Raw genomic sequence first — 12,623 nt, 5'->3', positions numbered from 1 at the left:
CAGTCCAATCCATACTTAAATGTTATGTCCCTGTGTCACTCTTACTGTAAAACTCCCACTCACACAAGAGCCCATTATTGCCCTCCTCTGCTACCCCAGCTTTTATACCTGTTTTGTCTATTACACATGTCTTTTTATATCCAGATGTATTTATTTTTATCTCCCACACTGGACTGTGAGGTCCTTTGTCTTTGTTTAGGTAGCATCAAGCCAAAAGCCTTATTCGTTTATTGGGCAAAGGGATATCCTTTGGGCATGCCAAACCTGGTGTTACCAAGAAGCAAACCTACATTCTTTGCTATAAAGTTGTAGTAAAAGTACAGGTTTAAAAGGATAAAGGCCATTGGGTTCAAGTATTTCAAATTACAGTTTTTAATCTCAGTTTTATTATGCAGTTCTATGTGGCCAGTGGTGAATAAATCCTTAGCTCTCCAAATTTAGAAAGATGTTGAAACACTGAGCACTGTAGGATCTTTCTTCCTGCCTTCCTCCCTTCCTTTCTTCCTTCATGAATTCCTTCCACCATCATTTCTTTTTGATAGTGGCGCTTTGTACTTAATTGTCAATTTTGGTCGTTGTGTATAAACCATAAGAAGCCAAGGGCACAGCCACATGTTGTGGGCCTTTTATTTGTGTATGTTAGTTAAAATATTTTTCATTGTGCCTTAAACTTTCTAATTATAAAAGTATCATTTGGGTAAATGCTTCTGATAGAAATTCAAACAGAATAAAGATACACAAAAGCAAAATGACATCCGTCTTTGTACTCATCATATTTCATACTTCTTCACAGAGATCTTCATGATAGAGTCTGATTTGAGTATTTTCATTCTGCTCTCTATACATTTGCGTTTAGATACAGATACTGATTTTTAAAAATGTAACTGGGATGGATATAATATGTGTATGTGGGTGCATGCATGCACATGTGTCTAGGTATTTAATGACTTTTTCTTTCTGACTTAACCATATGTCTTGGAGAATCATGTTAGTACCTGGTGATTTGTTTCCTTTTTAATTGCTGTTAGCCATATTGGGGATGTACATTGTGGTAAAAGAGAAAAATCCAGGGAACATAAGCAGCAAGGTGTTTCATATAATCTAATCAAGCAATAGTCCTTGAGGTGCTCAATCAAATTAATGTCTGACAAGTTGGGATAGTTAAGCACAGAACCTTACCTTTGACTTGCTCATGTGAATTCTTTTTGTATCTTTTTAAAAAATATTAATGTTTAAATGTTAAAATGTTTAGGGCGCCTGGGTGGCTCAGTGGGTTAAGCCGCTGCCTTCGGCTCAGGTCATGATCTCAGGGTCCTGGGATCGAGTCCCGCATCGGGCTCTCTGCTCAGCGGGGAGCCTGCTTCCCTCTCTCTCTCTCTCTCTGCCTGCCTCTCCATCTACTTGTGATTTCTCTCTGTCAAATAAATAAATAAAAAAAAATCTTTAAAAAAAAAATGTTAAAATGTTTAAATAAAAACTTAAAAAAAGAATACAAAGTTCTGGCAATTAATTTCTACAGTGATGATTTCTTTCTTTTTTTTTTTTTTTAAAGATTTATTTATTTGGGGGGGACGAGGGGGTAGAGGGAGACAGAGAATCTCATGCAAACTCCCCGCTGAGTAGGGAGCCTGACCCTGAGATCATGACCTGTGTCAGATCCTTACCCATCGCCACCCAGGTGTCCCCAGTGATGATTTCTGTAAGGTTTCTCAGGGTATTTGTTAATTGAGTTAATTCAGTATTCCATTTTCTGCTGTCAAGGATTTTTTGGCAGTAACTGTCAGAATTTAATATTCTTTTATTCTGTTTTTAATATCTCTTTCTTGCCTTATTTTCTTTAACATTTATTTGAAAACATCATTTGCTTATTGTAAGATGAATTCTTTTTTCCAGCATCCAGTGTTGGATGAACCAATAGCAGAAGCTGTCTGTATTATAGCAGATATGGATAAATGGACTGTGCAAGTGGCCAGTAGCCAGAGACGAATGACAGATAATAAATTGGGAAAGGAAGTATTAGTTTCCAGTCTTGTGTCCAACCTGCTTCATTCCACTCTTCAGCTTTATAAACATAACTTATCTCCAAATTTTGTAAGTATGTATACGGCTTGAATTATTTAGCACTCCAATAGGTGACTGAACTTTATTTAGAATGTGCCTACATTGAATACTGCTATTAGCTTCATCATTGTTTCCTGGAAAAAAAAGATGTTATGGACTCAAGGTTTGTGTTGAAGCCCTAACACCCACTCTGATGGTATTTGGAGATGGGCCTTTGGGAGGTAATTAGGGTTAGATTAGGTGATGAGGGTGGAGCCCTCATGATGGCATTGGCGGATCTTCTAAGAAGAGGAAGAGAGATTGTGAGGACAGAGCTAGAGGCCGTAGTCTGCATACCCAGGTGAGAGCTCTTGCCAGAACTGGAATATACTAGGACCCTGACGTTCACGCTTCCAGCCTCCAAAACTGTGAGAAAGTAATTCTCTATTGTTTAAATCACTGAATTTGTGCCATTTTATAATGGTGGCCCAAGGGGATGTGTACATATCTATATATTGTGTGGTTTTGGCAGCTAGAATTTGGTGCCTGACTAGTTTCATGTAAGGTATGGATATGTGGTATCTCTAAGCATTGTACAGAATGCCAGTGCTTTCTGGAGCCTCTTTTTCCTGTCAGGACGTTGAAGGAACCCTCTTCATAATACTGAATACCCTCTTATTGAAGACAGCATTTCCAGCTTTCAAAGTTCTTCTTTTTTTCTTGTTAGGACCAATAAAATACAGCTTACTTAAAAACTTCTGTAGTCAACATAATAAAGCCCACATATGACAAAACCATAGCTAAGCTTATTCTCACTGGTGAAATATTAAAAATTTTACCCCTCTGATCATGGACAAGACATGGATGCCCACTTCTACCACTTCTCTCCATCAGAGTATTAGAAAACCCAAGCCAGAGCAGTTAAGCAAGAAAAAGAAATGAAAGGAATCCAAACTAGAAAGGAAGAAGTAAAATTATCTCTGCAGATGACATAATCTTAAATGTAGAAGACTTAAAAATTCCACAGGAAAAAACTGATAGAGCCTGAGGGTTACTGGATGGTGGGGGAGTTAGGGATGGGGTGGTTGGGTTATGGACATTGAGGAGGGTATGTGCTGTGGTGAGTGCTGTGAAGTATGTAAGCCTGATGATTCACAGATCTGTACCCCTGGGGCAAATAATACATTATATGTTAACAAAAACAATTAAAACAAAATTTAAAAAACCTGATAGAGCTAAAAATGAATTCAACAAAATTGCGAGATACAAAATCAGCTTGCAAAGGTAGTTCCATTTACATAACGCTAGCAATGAACAGACTAAAATGAAGAAAGCACTTAAAATAGCATTAAAAGAATAAATTACTTAGCAATAAATTTTACCATGCACAAAAGACTTATATACTGAAAACTAGATAACATTGCTGAAAGAAATTAAAGAAGCATAAATAAAGGAAAGACATTTCGTGTTCATAGATTGGAAGACCTAGTATTATCAAGATCACAGTACTACCCCAAGTAATCTACTGATTCAAAGCAGTCCTTATAAAAATCCCAATGACATCCTTTTTTTGAAGAAATAGACTCAACCTAAAATTTGCATGGTCTGTCAAGGGACCTGAAGAGCCAAAACAATCTTTTTTTTTTTTTTTTTTTTTAACTTTTTATTTTTTTATTTTTTTTTTAATTTTTTATTTTTTATAAACATATATTTTTTATATACATATATTTTTATCCCCAGGTCTGTGAATCACCAGGTTTACACACTTCACAGCACTCACCAAATCACATACCCTCCCCAATGTCCATAATCCCACCCCCTTCTCCCCAACCCCCTCCCCCCAGCAACCCTCAGTTGAGCCAAAACAATCTTAAAAAAGGAAGAAAGATGGAGGACTCACACCTCCCAATTTCAAAACTTAATACAAAGTGAAAATAATCAAAACAGTGTGATACTGGCATAAGGACAGACATATAGGCCAGTAGAATATAGTAACCCCCAAATAAGCCCTTACTTAAATGGTTAGTTGGTTTTGGACAAGGGAGCCAAGACCATTCAAAGAGGAAAGGAGCCTCTGAAAGAAATCATGCTGAGAAAACTGGATTTCCACATGGAAAGGAATGACGTTAAACCCTTTATGCCATGTACAGAAACAAACTCAAATTTGAAACTGACTTAAATTGATTGCTTCAACTATCTGTAAAACTGTTCAAAGAAAACATTATGGGATCATCTTTATGGCATTTGATTTGGCAGGGATTTCTTGAATTTTACACCAAAAGCATAGGCAACAAAAGTAAAATACAGAACAACAAAAGTAAATACAGTAAAATATATGGGACTTTGTCAAATCAAAATTTTTGTCCACCAAAGGACATAATCAACAAGTGAAAAGACAACCTGCAGAACAGGATAAAATATTTGTAAATCATGTATGTTCAAAGAAATTGGTATCCAGAATAACAAAGAAAAACTCAATTTAAAAATAGGCAAATAGACGTTTCTCCAAAGATGATGCACCCATGGTCAATGAACATATGAAAAGATCTTCAGGAGAGTACATATTGAAACCACAGTGAGATACTCCTTCACACCCGAAAGTGTGGCTATGATCAAAAACACAAAAACAACAAGTATTAGCCAAAATGTGGAGAAATTGAAGCCTTTGTGCATCGCTGGTGGGAATGCAAAATGGTGCGGCCTCTGGGGAAAACACTTTGGCAGTTCCTCAAGAAGTTTAACATTGTATTGCCCTGTGATCCAGCAATTCTACTTCTGGGTTTATACTCAAAACAGTTGAAAGCAGGGACTCAAAAAGATTGTACCATCATGTTTATGGCAGCATTATTTGCAATAGCCAAAAGTTGGAAACCTCTCATGTCCATTAACAAATGATTGGATAAACAAAATGTGGTATAATACATAGAATGGAATATTTAGCCAAGATAATGAATGAAATTCTGATATATTCTGATACAATATGGATGAACCTGGAACACATTACACTAAGAAGAATAAGTGAAAAGGACAGATATTATAGGATTCTGCTTAAATAAGTTTTCTGGAATAGGCAAATTCATTCAGACAGAAAGTAGATAGAGATTACCAAGGGCTTGGGGGAGGAGAGAATGAGGAGTTTTTATGTAATGGGTACAGAGTTAATGTTTGAGATAATGAAAAAAAGTTCTGGAAATGGATAGGGATGATGGTTGCACAGCATTGTGACTATACTTAATGCCACTGAATTGTATACTTAAAAATGGGTAATATAGGGGGTGCCTGGGTGGCTCAATCAGACATATGACTCTTTTTTTTTTTTTTAAGATTTATTTATTTATTTATTTGACAGAGAGAAATCACAAGTAGATGGAGAGGCAGGCAGAGAGAGAGAGAGGGAAGCAGAGAGCCCGATGTGGGACTCGATCCCAGGACCCTGAGATCATGACCTGAGCCAAAGGCAGCGGCTTAACCCACTGAGCCACCCAGGCGCCCCAGACATATGACTCTTGATCTCAGCTCAGGTCTTGATCTCAGGGTTGTGAGTTACAGCCCTGTGCTGGGGCTCCATGCTGTGCATGGAGCCTACTTAAAAAAGAAAAAAAAAGGTGGGGGGTAATATGGTAAATTCACAGTTATATGTAAATTATATATACAGTTTATATATATTTGTGTATGTGTATAATTTCTATTTTGTTTTTCCAAGAAGAAAGTGGGTTTTTATTAGCTCTTTGGTGTTTTTTCTTTAAGTAAGCTCTACGCCTATTGTGAGTCTCAGACTCACAGCCCTAAGATCAGGCAGAGGCTTTAACCCACTGAGCCATCCAGGCACCCCCAATAGCAGTTTTAATAGTTGGTTTTCATTGGAAAGGAATACTCTGAAGGAATTTAGGTTTTAATACCTGAAACTCATGTATTTTTCTCAAATGTATAGTATCAATGTAGAATCACCTATTTTATTAAATGGAGCAAGTTAGTTGATAATAAATGAAGTGTGTATGTTTTAGTTTTTAATGTTCTTAGAAGCGTCTCTCTTCTAGTAAGGACTACTGAGCATTTTCTGTGAGCTATTGCCAACGTTTTTCTTTAACTCTCTGCTAGAGAATGCAGCCTTTCCTGTGTAAATAAATTTGATAAGCATCAATTTAAGAGTGTTACATTTACCAAATTTGGAATAAAAACATTTTTTAAAGTTCTGGAAATGTGTAGTGGTGATAATTTCATGTCTTTTTGGATGTACTTAATGCTTCTAAATTGTATACTTAAAAATGGTTAAAATGGTAAATTTTCATTATGTATAATTTACATTTAAACAAAACAAAAACTCCGTATGATCTAATTCTGATATTAACTAGAAAAAATTACAGTCTTTTAGCTAAAATTTAAAGCAAATGTGCTTTAAAACTGTGCTCCAAATTTTAGTTTATGTGGAATAACTAAACTGAATTGTCATAACCATGATGCCTTGGAAATCCGTTACTTCGAAGTAGAAACTATTTTCTTACCTGGTTCTTGTTTCCCCCTTAACTGCAGTGTGTAATGCATCTTGAAGACCGATTACAGGAGTTATACTTCAAGAGCAGAATGCTGTCTGAGTACCTGAGGGGACAGATGCGTGTTCACGTCAAGGAACTAGGAGTGGTTCTAGGGTATGTTTGAGGCTTTCTCATTGCACTTTCTTTAGGCAAAGAATATTCCCAGAATTGCTTTTTAGAAGTTGGACACTGTTGTCAGTTGGGTTGCTCTATACCATATAAAAGCAGATCCCTGGCTTCCGCTGATCTGAAAGATATTGTCCCTTATACTATTACAGTAAGATGAGAAACTTGTAATTTACTTGAATCATGCTTCCTAGCATCTGCCCTGTCATCCAAATGTGCTGACTGAAGTAACACCATTCTGTGGGTGGTAGTACATTATCTATATATTATTACTCCTCCATTATTTTTATATTGTGTCTGTCTGCAATTATCTGTAGTTGTGTCTGTTTGCAGTTATCCCTGGGAAGAAGACATTTTTCTAAAATGCTAACTGAAGGAGGAACAGGAAATTGGTGGGAAACACTGATTAGCCCTTTTCATTATAGTCTGTAGTCACTAGTCACTTTGCCTATGTTCGTTCTATGGCTACTTGCGCGCGCGCGCGCGTGTGTGTGTGTGTGTGTGTGTGTGTGTGTGTATGTATGTGAGAATTATTTCCCCAAATCCTAGTTGCATAAATTGAAACAAGCTGGAACTTTTTTTTTTTTTTTTAAAGATTGTAGTTATTTATTTGACAGACACAGATCACCAGTAGGCAGAGAGGCAGGCAGAGAGAGAGAGAGGAGGAAGCAGGCTCCCCGCCGAGCAGAGAGCCCGATGCGGGGCTCGATCCCAGGACCCTGGGATCATGACCCAAGCCGAAGGCAGAGGCTTTAACCCACTGAGCCACCCAGGCGCCCCCAAGCTGGAACTTTTAAAAATTGAGCTTTTTAGAAGGGAGAGAGGACCAACATCAAGTAGCAACGGTGTCAGAAACCAAATTAAATTCTTTCATTAATATTACTCCTTATCATCTAGATTGGATATAGATGATTCTGTATGTGTCATGCCATCATTTAAAAGAAATTAAACTAGTTTTTAATGTAATATGCATATAACCAAATTTTACGGTGCATTTTGACATAAAATGAAAATTAAATTGTTAGTGTCTTTTTCCTAACTTCTGATCCTCACCCAAACACAATTAATGGATTGTTTCTTCTTACAGAATTTTTAAATATATAAGATAAAAAGTATAAATTGATTTATTTTCTATGTATCATGGTGCTACTTGCCTTTTAATATATCATAAATGTTCATATAAGTACATACTGATTTATCTCATTACTTTAAACAGTTGTATAGCATTTCATTATATAGTAGAATTTAAATTATTTTCAGGTTTTGTGCTATTATAAATCAATGCTGGAATGAATATAAATCTTTGAAGTTAGTAGGATAAATTTTTAGAAGTAGAATTTTTGGGTAAAGGACATGTGTATTAAATTTTTGATGGATATTATTTGTTATTGTGATAGGTAATACTAAAGGTTGTCCAAAAAGTATCAGAATAAATTCTCACAGTCAGCAGGAAGCACACTCTTACTACTGCTGGCTATTGCCAAACTTTCATCTTTCTCAAGCAACTAGCTGAAAAAATAAGTGATTTTATTCAGATTTATTCTATATGAATAAGTCTACAATAAAGATGTATTTTTAAGAAGCTTCCATTACCAAAAAAAGAAGCAGCAGCAGCCCCTATTACTTCTTCTCAGTCCTTTTTTAAAAAAAAAGATTTTATTTATTTGTTTATTTGTTTATTTATTTATGAGAGAGAACGCACAAAAGAGTAAAAGGGTAGGGTGGAGGAAGAGGGAGAGAATCTCAAGTAGTCTCCACTTGCCCTGAGTGCAGAGCCCTGGGTGCAGGCTCTTTCTCATGACCCTGAAATCATGACCAGATCCAAAACCAAGAGTTCGTTGGATGCTTTACTGACTGAGCCCTCAGGGACCCCCCAAGTACTTCTATAAAAACATTTGTATCCAAGACAGTATGGGTGGACTCAATTACTCTATTATTAGACTTTATTGTATTTCTTAAGATACTGTGCCTTGCCCCGATGCCTGGTCCATTAGCAGATCAGTGAGATGCTTTCCTACATCCATGACTTAGTTACTAATAGGGTTTCAGTGGCTTTCTTTTTAAAAAAATCTTTTGTTCTGGTTTCTATATACTGAAGCATTTCTACTTTGTGTTATCATTAATTCTCTTTTTACCCTTTTCGTATTGGCCAGAGCAGCCTAGGTTCTTGACTGCTGAGATGTGGTATGTAACAGTTATCCTGTAAGACACATGTATTGGTTACAGAAACCCTAAACTGAGATTTTTGTTTTCTTTATTTCAGGATTGAATCCAGTGATCTTCCTCTTCTGGCTGCTGTAGCAAGCACTCACTCTCCATATGTTGCTCAGATACTTCTTTAATATAAAGGTTGTCAGAATTAACTCTGGTAGAAAGTTAAACAGAAACTAAGGAAGTAGATGCAACATTCATTTATGGCAGTTTTTTTTTTTCCCCAGTTAGACTTCGATCTGAATGAGTCAAGTGCCTGGGTATCCTATGTTGCAGTATACATTGTGTGATCATTGGATTGCTTTTTTCTTTTGGCTGGACTTTTGGGTGGTGGTATACTTTTAAGCAAGTGAAACTAAAATAGCATAAATAATTTTGAGGGAAAGCATTTGAAAAAGCCAAAGTGTAGAAATTTCTAAATGAGTAATAACATTAAGGAATTTCATATGATCACTCCCGTGTTGCCACACTCATAAACAGCAGTGGATGTTTGATGATTCTGTGGCTCAGAAATAATCATTTCACTACTTTAATTCCTTATTTCTAAGGTATGGATAGATTACAAAAGCTTATTTGTTCTTTTGTTTTTCAATTCAAAGTAGCTAATTTTGGGGTATTTCTCAGAGTATTTTAAACAGCCTGTTAGTTATAATAAATCCAGAATAATGAGTGTAAATGTGTGTATGTTATCCATCCAAGTGTACATACGTATCTATTTTTTAAAACAAAGGTAGAAATACAAGATTGATTGGTAAACATGCCCTTTTTTAAAATAATATTTTCAGCTAGTATCAATTGTAAATAATGTTTAAATGTTACTCTCTGGTGAATTTTCTGTTCACACACCCTAAAATGTAACTAAAACTGATCTTTTTTTAAGGCTGAGGAATGTATATTCCCCAAATAAGAATACTACTTTATACCATTTGTTTTGTTTATAAGTATAAGCTAATTCTTATAAATGTTAATATTTACATATTTGCATCTAATTTAATAAATGAAAATTAGGATTAAAAATTATACCAAAGCATTGGGAAAAATAATACTGTTTTCTTTAAAAGTGCTCAGGTAGCCAAGGCTTTTGCTTTCAGTATCAGCCCCTTTTGAACCCACAGGAACTGAATATTTGTTTCACTGCTTCATAATATTCAGTTTACACTAATAGAGCTTATTATAAATTTTTAAAATTATTTCTTTCTTCTAAGAGCTCCCCTTCCAAAATCTAATTTTTTTCAAATATTTTCACTTGTCAGTTATTAGTGTTTTGTATATATTGTTGAGTGTTGCTTATGAGAAAGGCTAATATGGAACCAAACTCTTGTAAGTAATGTAAATAGAAAGATGGGTAGATAAAGTTTTCAATATGCTCTACTACCTCAGTTTACTTGAATACTACGTTAAAGTTTATTCTTTACTTATCTGATCAAAGATACTTTTAATGCTAGACGTGAAATTGGTTTCTGCTTTCATGGACTATTTTCATCATAATTAATTGATTAGCTGAAAAAAAACCCTTGCTTATTCTCTTACTAAGTATAATTACTGTATAATACATTCATTCTTGCTGTTTGAATTTTCAGTAATTAAGGAAAATTTCTGTGGTTTGTTTAGTCTTTGGCCTTGAATTTATAGTGTTGGGTCACATTTTGCCTTGTTCTTTATGTATTCAAGAAATCTCCAACTAGACAAGAAATGGTTGTTTTGATCGAGTCTAAACCTGAAATTGTGCCTGCAATCACTTTTGCTCCTACATCCTATCAGCTGGTCCCAGCTAGTACCTGAGTCTCCTATGGATGACTTGCTGCCAAAGAGTATTTATGGATCTGTTTTCTTTGGCTTAATATTCTTATTCCATTAATTATTGAAATTCTTCCCTCTTTTATTGTTTGGAATTCTATAAATCAGTCTCTTTGGCAGAATTCAGAATATAGACAGATTCATAGGTGGGCCATTGTACATTATTTTTTTATTGTAGTTCAGAATGACATGTAACTATCAAACTATTCGAAGTCCTGTTTGAAATCTCTAATTATCATCTAGGAAATCTAGTCTTCAATAAATGGATGGCCCATCCTACTGTTCCTTTTAAAACTAAGCTTTGGGGGTGCCTGGGTGGTTCAGTCGGTTAAGCGTCTGCCTTTGACTCAGGTCATGATCCCAGTGTCCTGGGATCGAGTCCTGCGTTGGGCTCCCTGCTTAGCAGGGAGCCTGCTTCTCCCTATCCCACTCGCCCTGCTTGTGCTCTCTCTCTGTCAAATAAATTAATAAAATCTTAAAAACAAAACAAAACAAAACTAAGCTTTGCAGGGCACCTGGGTGGTTCAGTCAGTTAAGTGTCTGCCTTCAGCTCTGGTCATGATCCCAGGGACCTACCTGCTTCTGTCCTCCTTACACGTGCTCTCTCTTGCTTTCTCTCTCTCTCAAATAAATAAAATCTTCAAAAAAAGAAAATAAAACTAAGCTTTGCTCAGAAGGAAGAGGCCTATAGTTTCTTATAGAATCATTAATCCTTATAGGATTCCTGAGTTTTATAATTCCTATCCCTCTAATTTCTACTACCTTCATCATAGTCTTGTTTTTCCTTACACAAAGCCCAAGGAATGAGCTGCTACTTCTTTAAAGTGTGATCATTATGATGAATGTGAAGAGTTTGGGCCTGTTCAAAATAATTTTTTTGGCTTCCTATGGTACAGACAGATATGTGTTACATATTTTAAAAAACCTGTTTATTTCAACAGGAAAAAAAAAACTGTTGCAACAGGAAATGAAAAAGGGATCTTTTACATTATAGATTTGAAACTAATTTTTCCTTGTATATAAACTAATTGGTTTGATTTGAAATATTCCTGGCTTTTATTAATATGTCTTAATATTGAGTTTGAAAATGTTAAGTGCAATAAACATACTAGCACAGATTTTGTTTTGTTGCAGTTGGCATACACTGGGGATGATCATTAAAAAAAAAAAAAAAAAACAATTTTACACAATGCCTACTTCTGGTGGATGTCTTATGAGATTGTTTTGCTTTCTCTAAGTTATTTAGATGGTGGTATATGTAAATGTACATACTTGTTCCTTGTTCTGTATACATTTCTCAAATGTACACCTGTATTATAAATAACCTCCCAGTTCTAGGGGAAATTTGTGCAATAAAACACACGTCAGTTTGATGGATGATGTTGGTCTTTATTTCATATGTAAATAAGGCATATGTAATATGGACTCTGGTGTCTACTAATTTGTATAGTTTTCACAAGTGTGGCAGTTGTAGATATGTGACCTTGTTCATAATGTCCTTCTTTAATCCCATATTTCTTTAATGTTTAGTAGAATCAACATTCTGAGGTGGTGTGTGAATCAAGTGATATAATGAACGTCAAAAATTTATCACAATGCATGGGACACCCCATGTGCTTAGTAATTCTTGTCTGCTGCTATTACTGGGTAATCTGTCCAGCCTCCCCACTGTAGACTCTAGCTGTTGTGCGGAGTATTTAACATTATATTCTGATGAATGAAAATATAGTCATAAAAAATATACTGGTATAGTGTTCCATTTGTCCTGTGCCTTATGATGACAAATAGAAAATTTCAACTGCTTTTTTGAAAACAAACTAAAAATGTTTAAAATCTAGAAGAAGCCATGTAAACTGGTTAAGAACATTGTATTCTATGCAAATTACCATTGACTTTACAATTAAACCAAAATACTTG

General features: G+C 35.4%; 1 protein-coding gene across 2 annotated transcripts in view; it reads left to right on the top strand.

Moving 5' to 3' along the window:
* Positions 1-12,083, top strand: part of FNIP1 (folliculin interacting protein 1) — a 156,880-nt gene extending 144,797 nt beyond the window's left edge. For both annotated transcript variants that reach the window (XM_059174500.1, XM_059174499.1), the window contains 3 exons: positions 1,894-2,091; positions 6,571-6,686; positions 8,962-12,083. In XM_059174500.1, the coding sequence (XP_059030483.1) occupies positions 1,894-2,091; positions 6,571-6,686; positions 8,962-9,040 (393 nt within the window). In that variant the 3' untranslated portion in view covers positions 9,041-12,083. The remainder of the gene's footprint in view (positions 1-1,893; positions 2,092-6,570; positions 6,687-8,961) is intronic.
* The last annotated feature ends 540 nt before the right edge of the window (positions 12,084-12,623 follow it).

Source organism: Mustela lutreola, chromosome 5 (genome assembly GCF_030435805.1).
Source record: "Mustela lutreola isolate mMusLut2 chromosome 5, mMusLut2.pri, whole genome shotgun sequence".
In the NCBI taxonomy this organism is placed as follows: domain Eukaryota; kingdom Metazoa; phylum Chordata; class Mammalia; order Carnivora; family Mustelidae; genus Mustela; species Mustela lutreola.
This window is presented reverse-complemented; position numbering and strand designations above follow the sequence as displayed.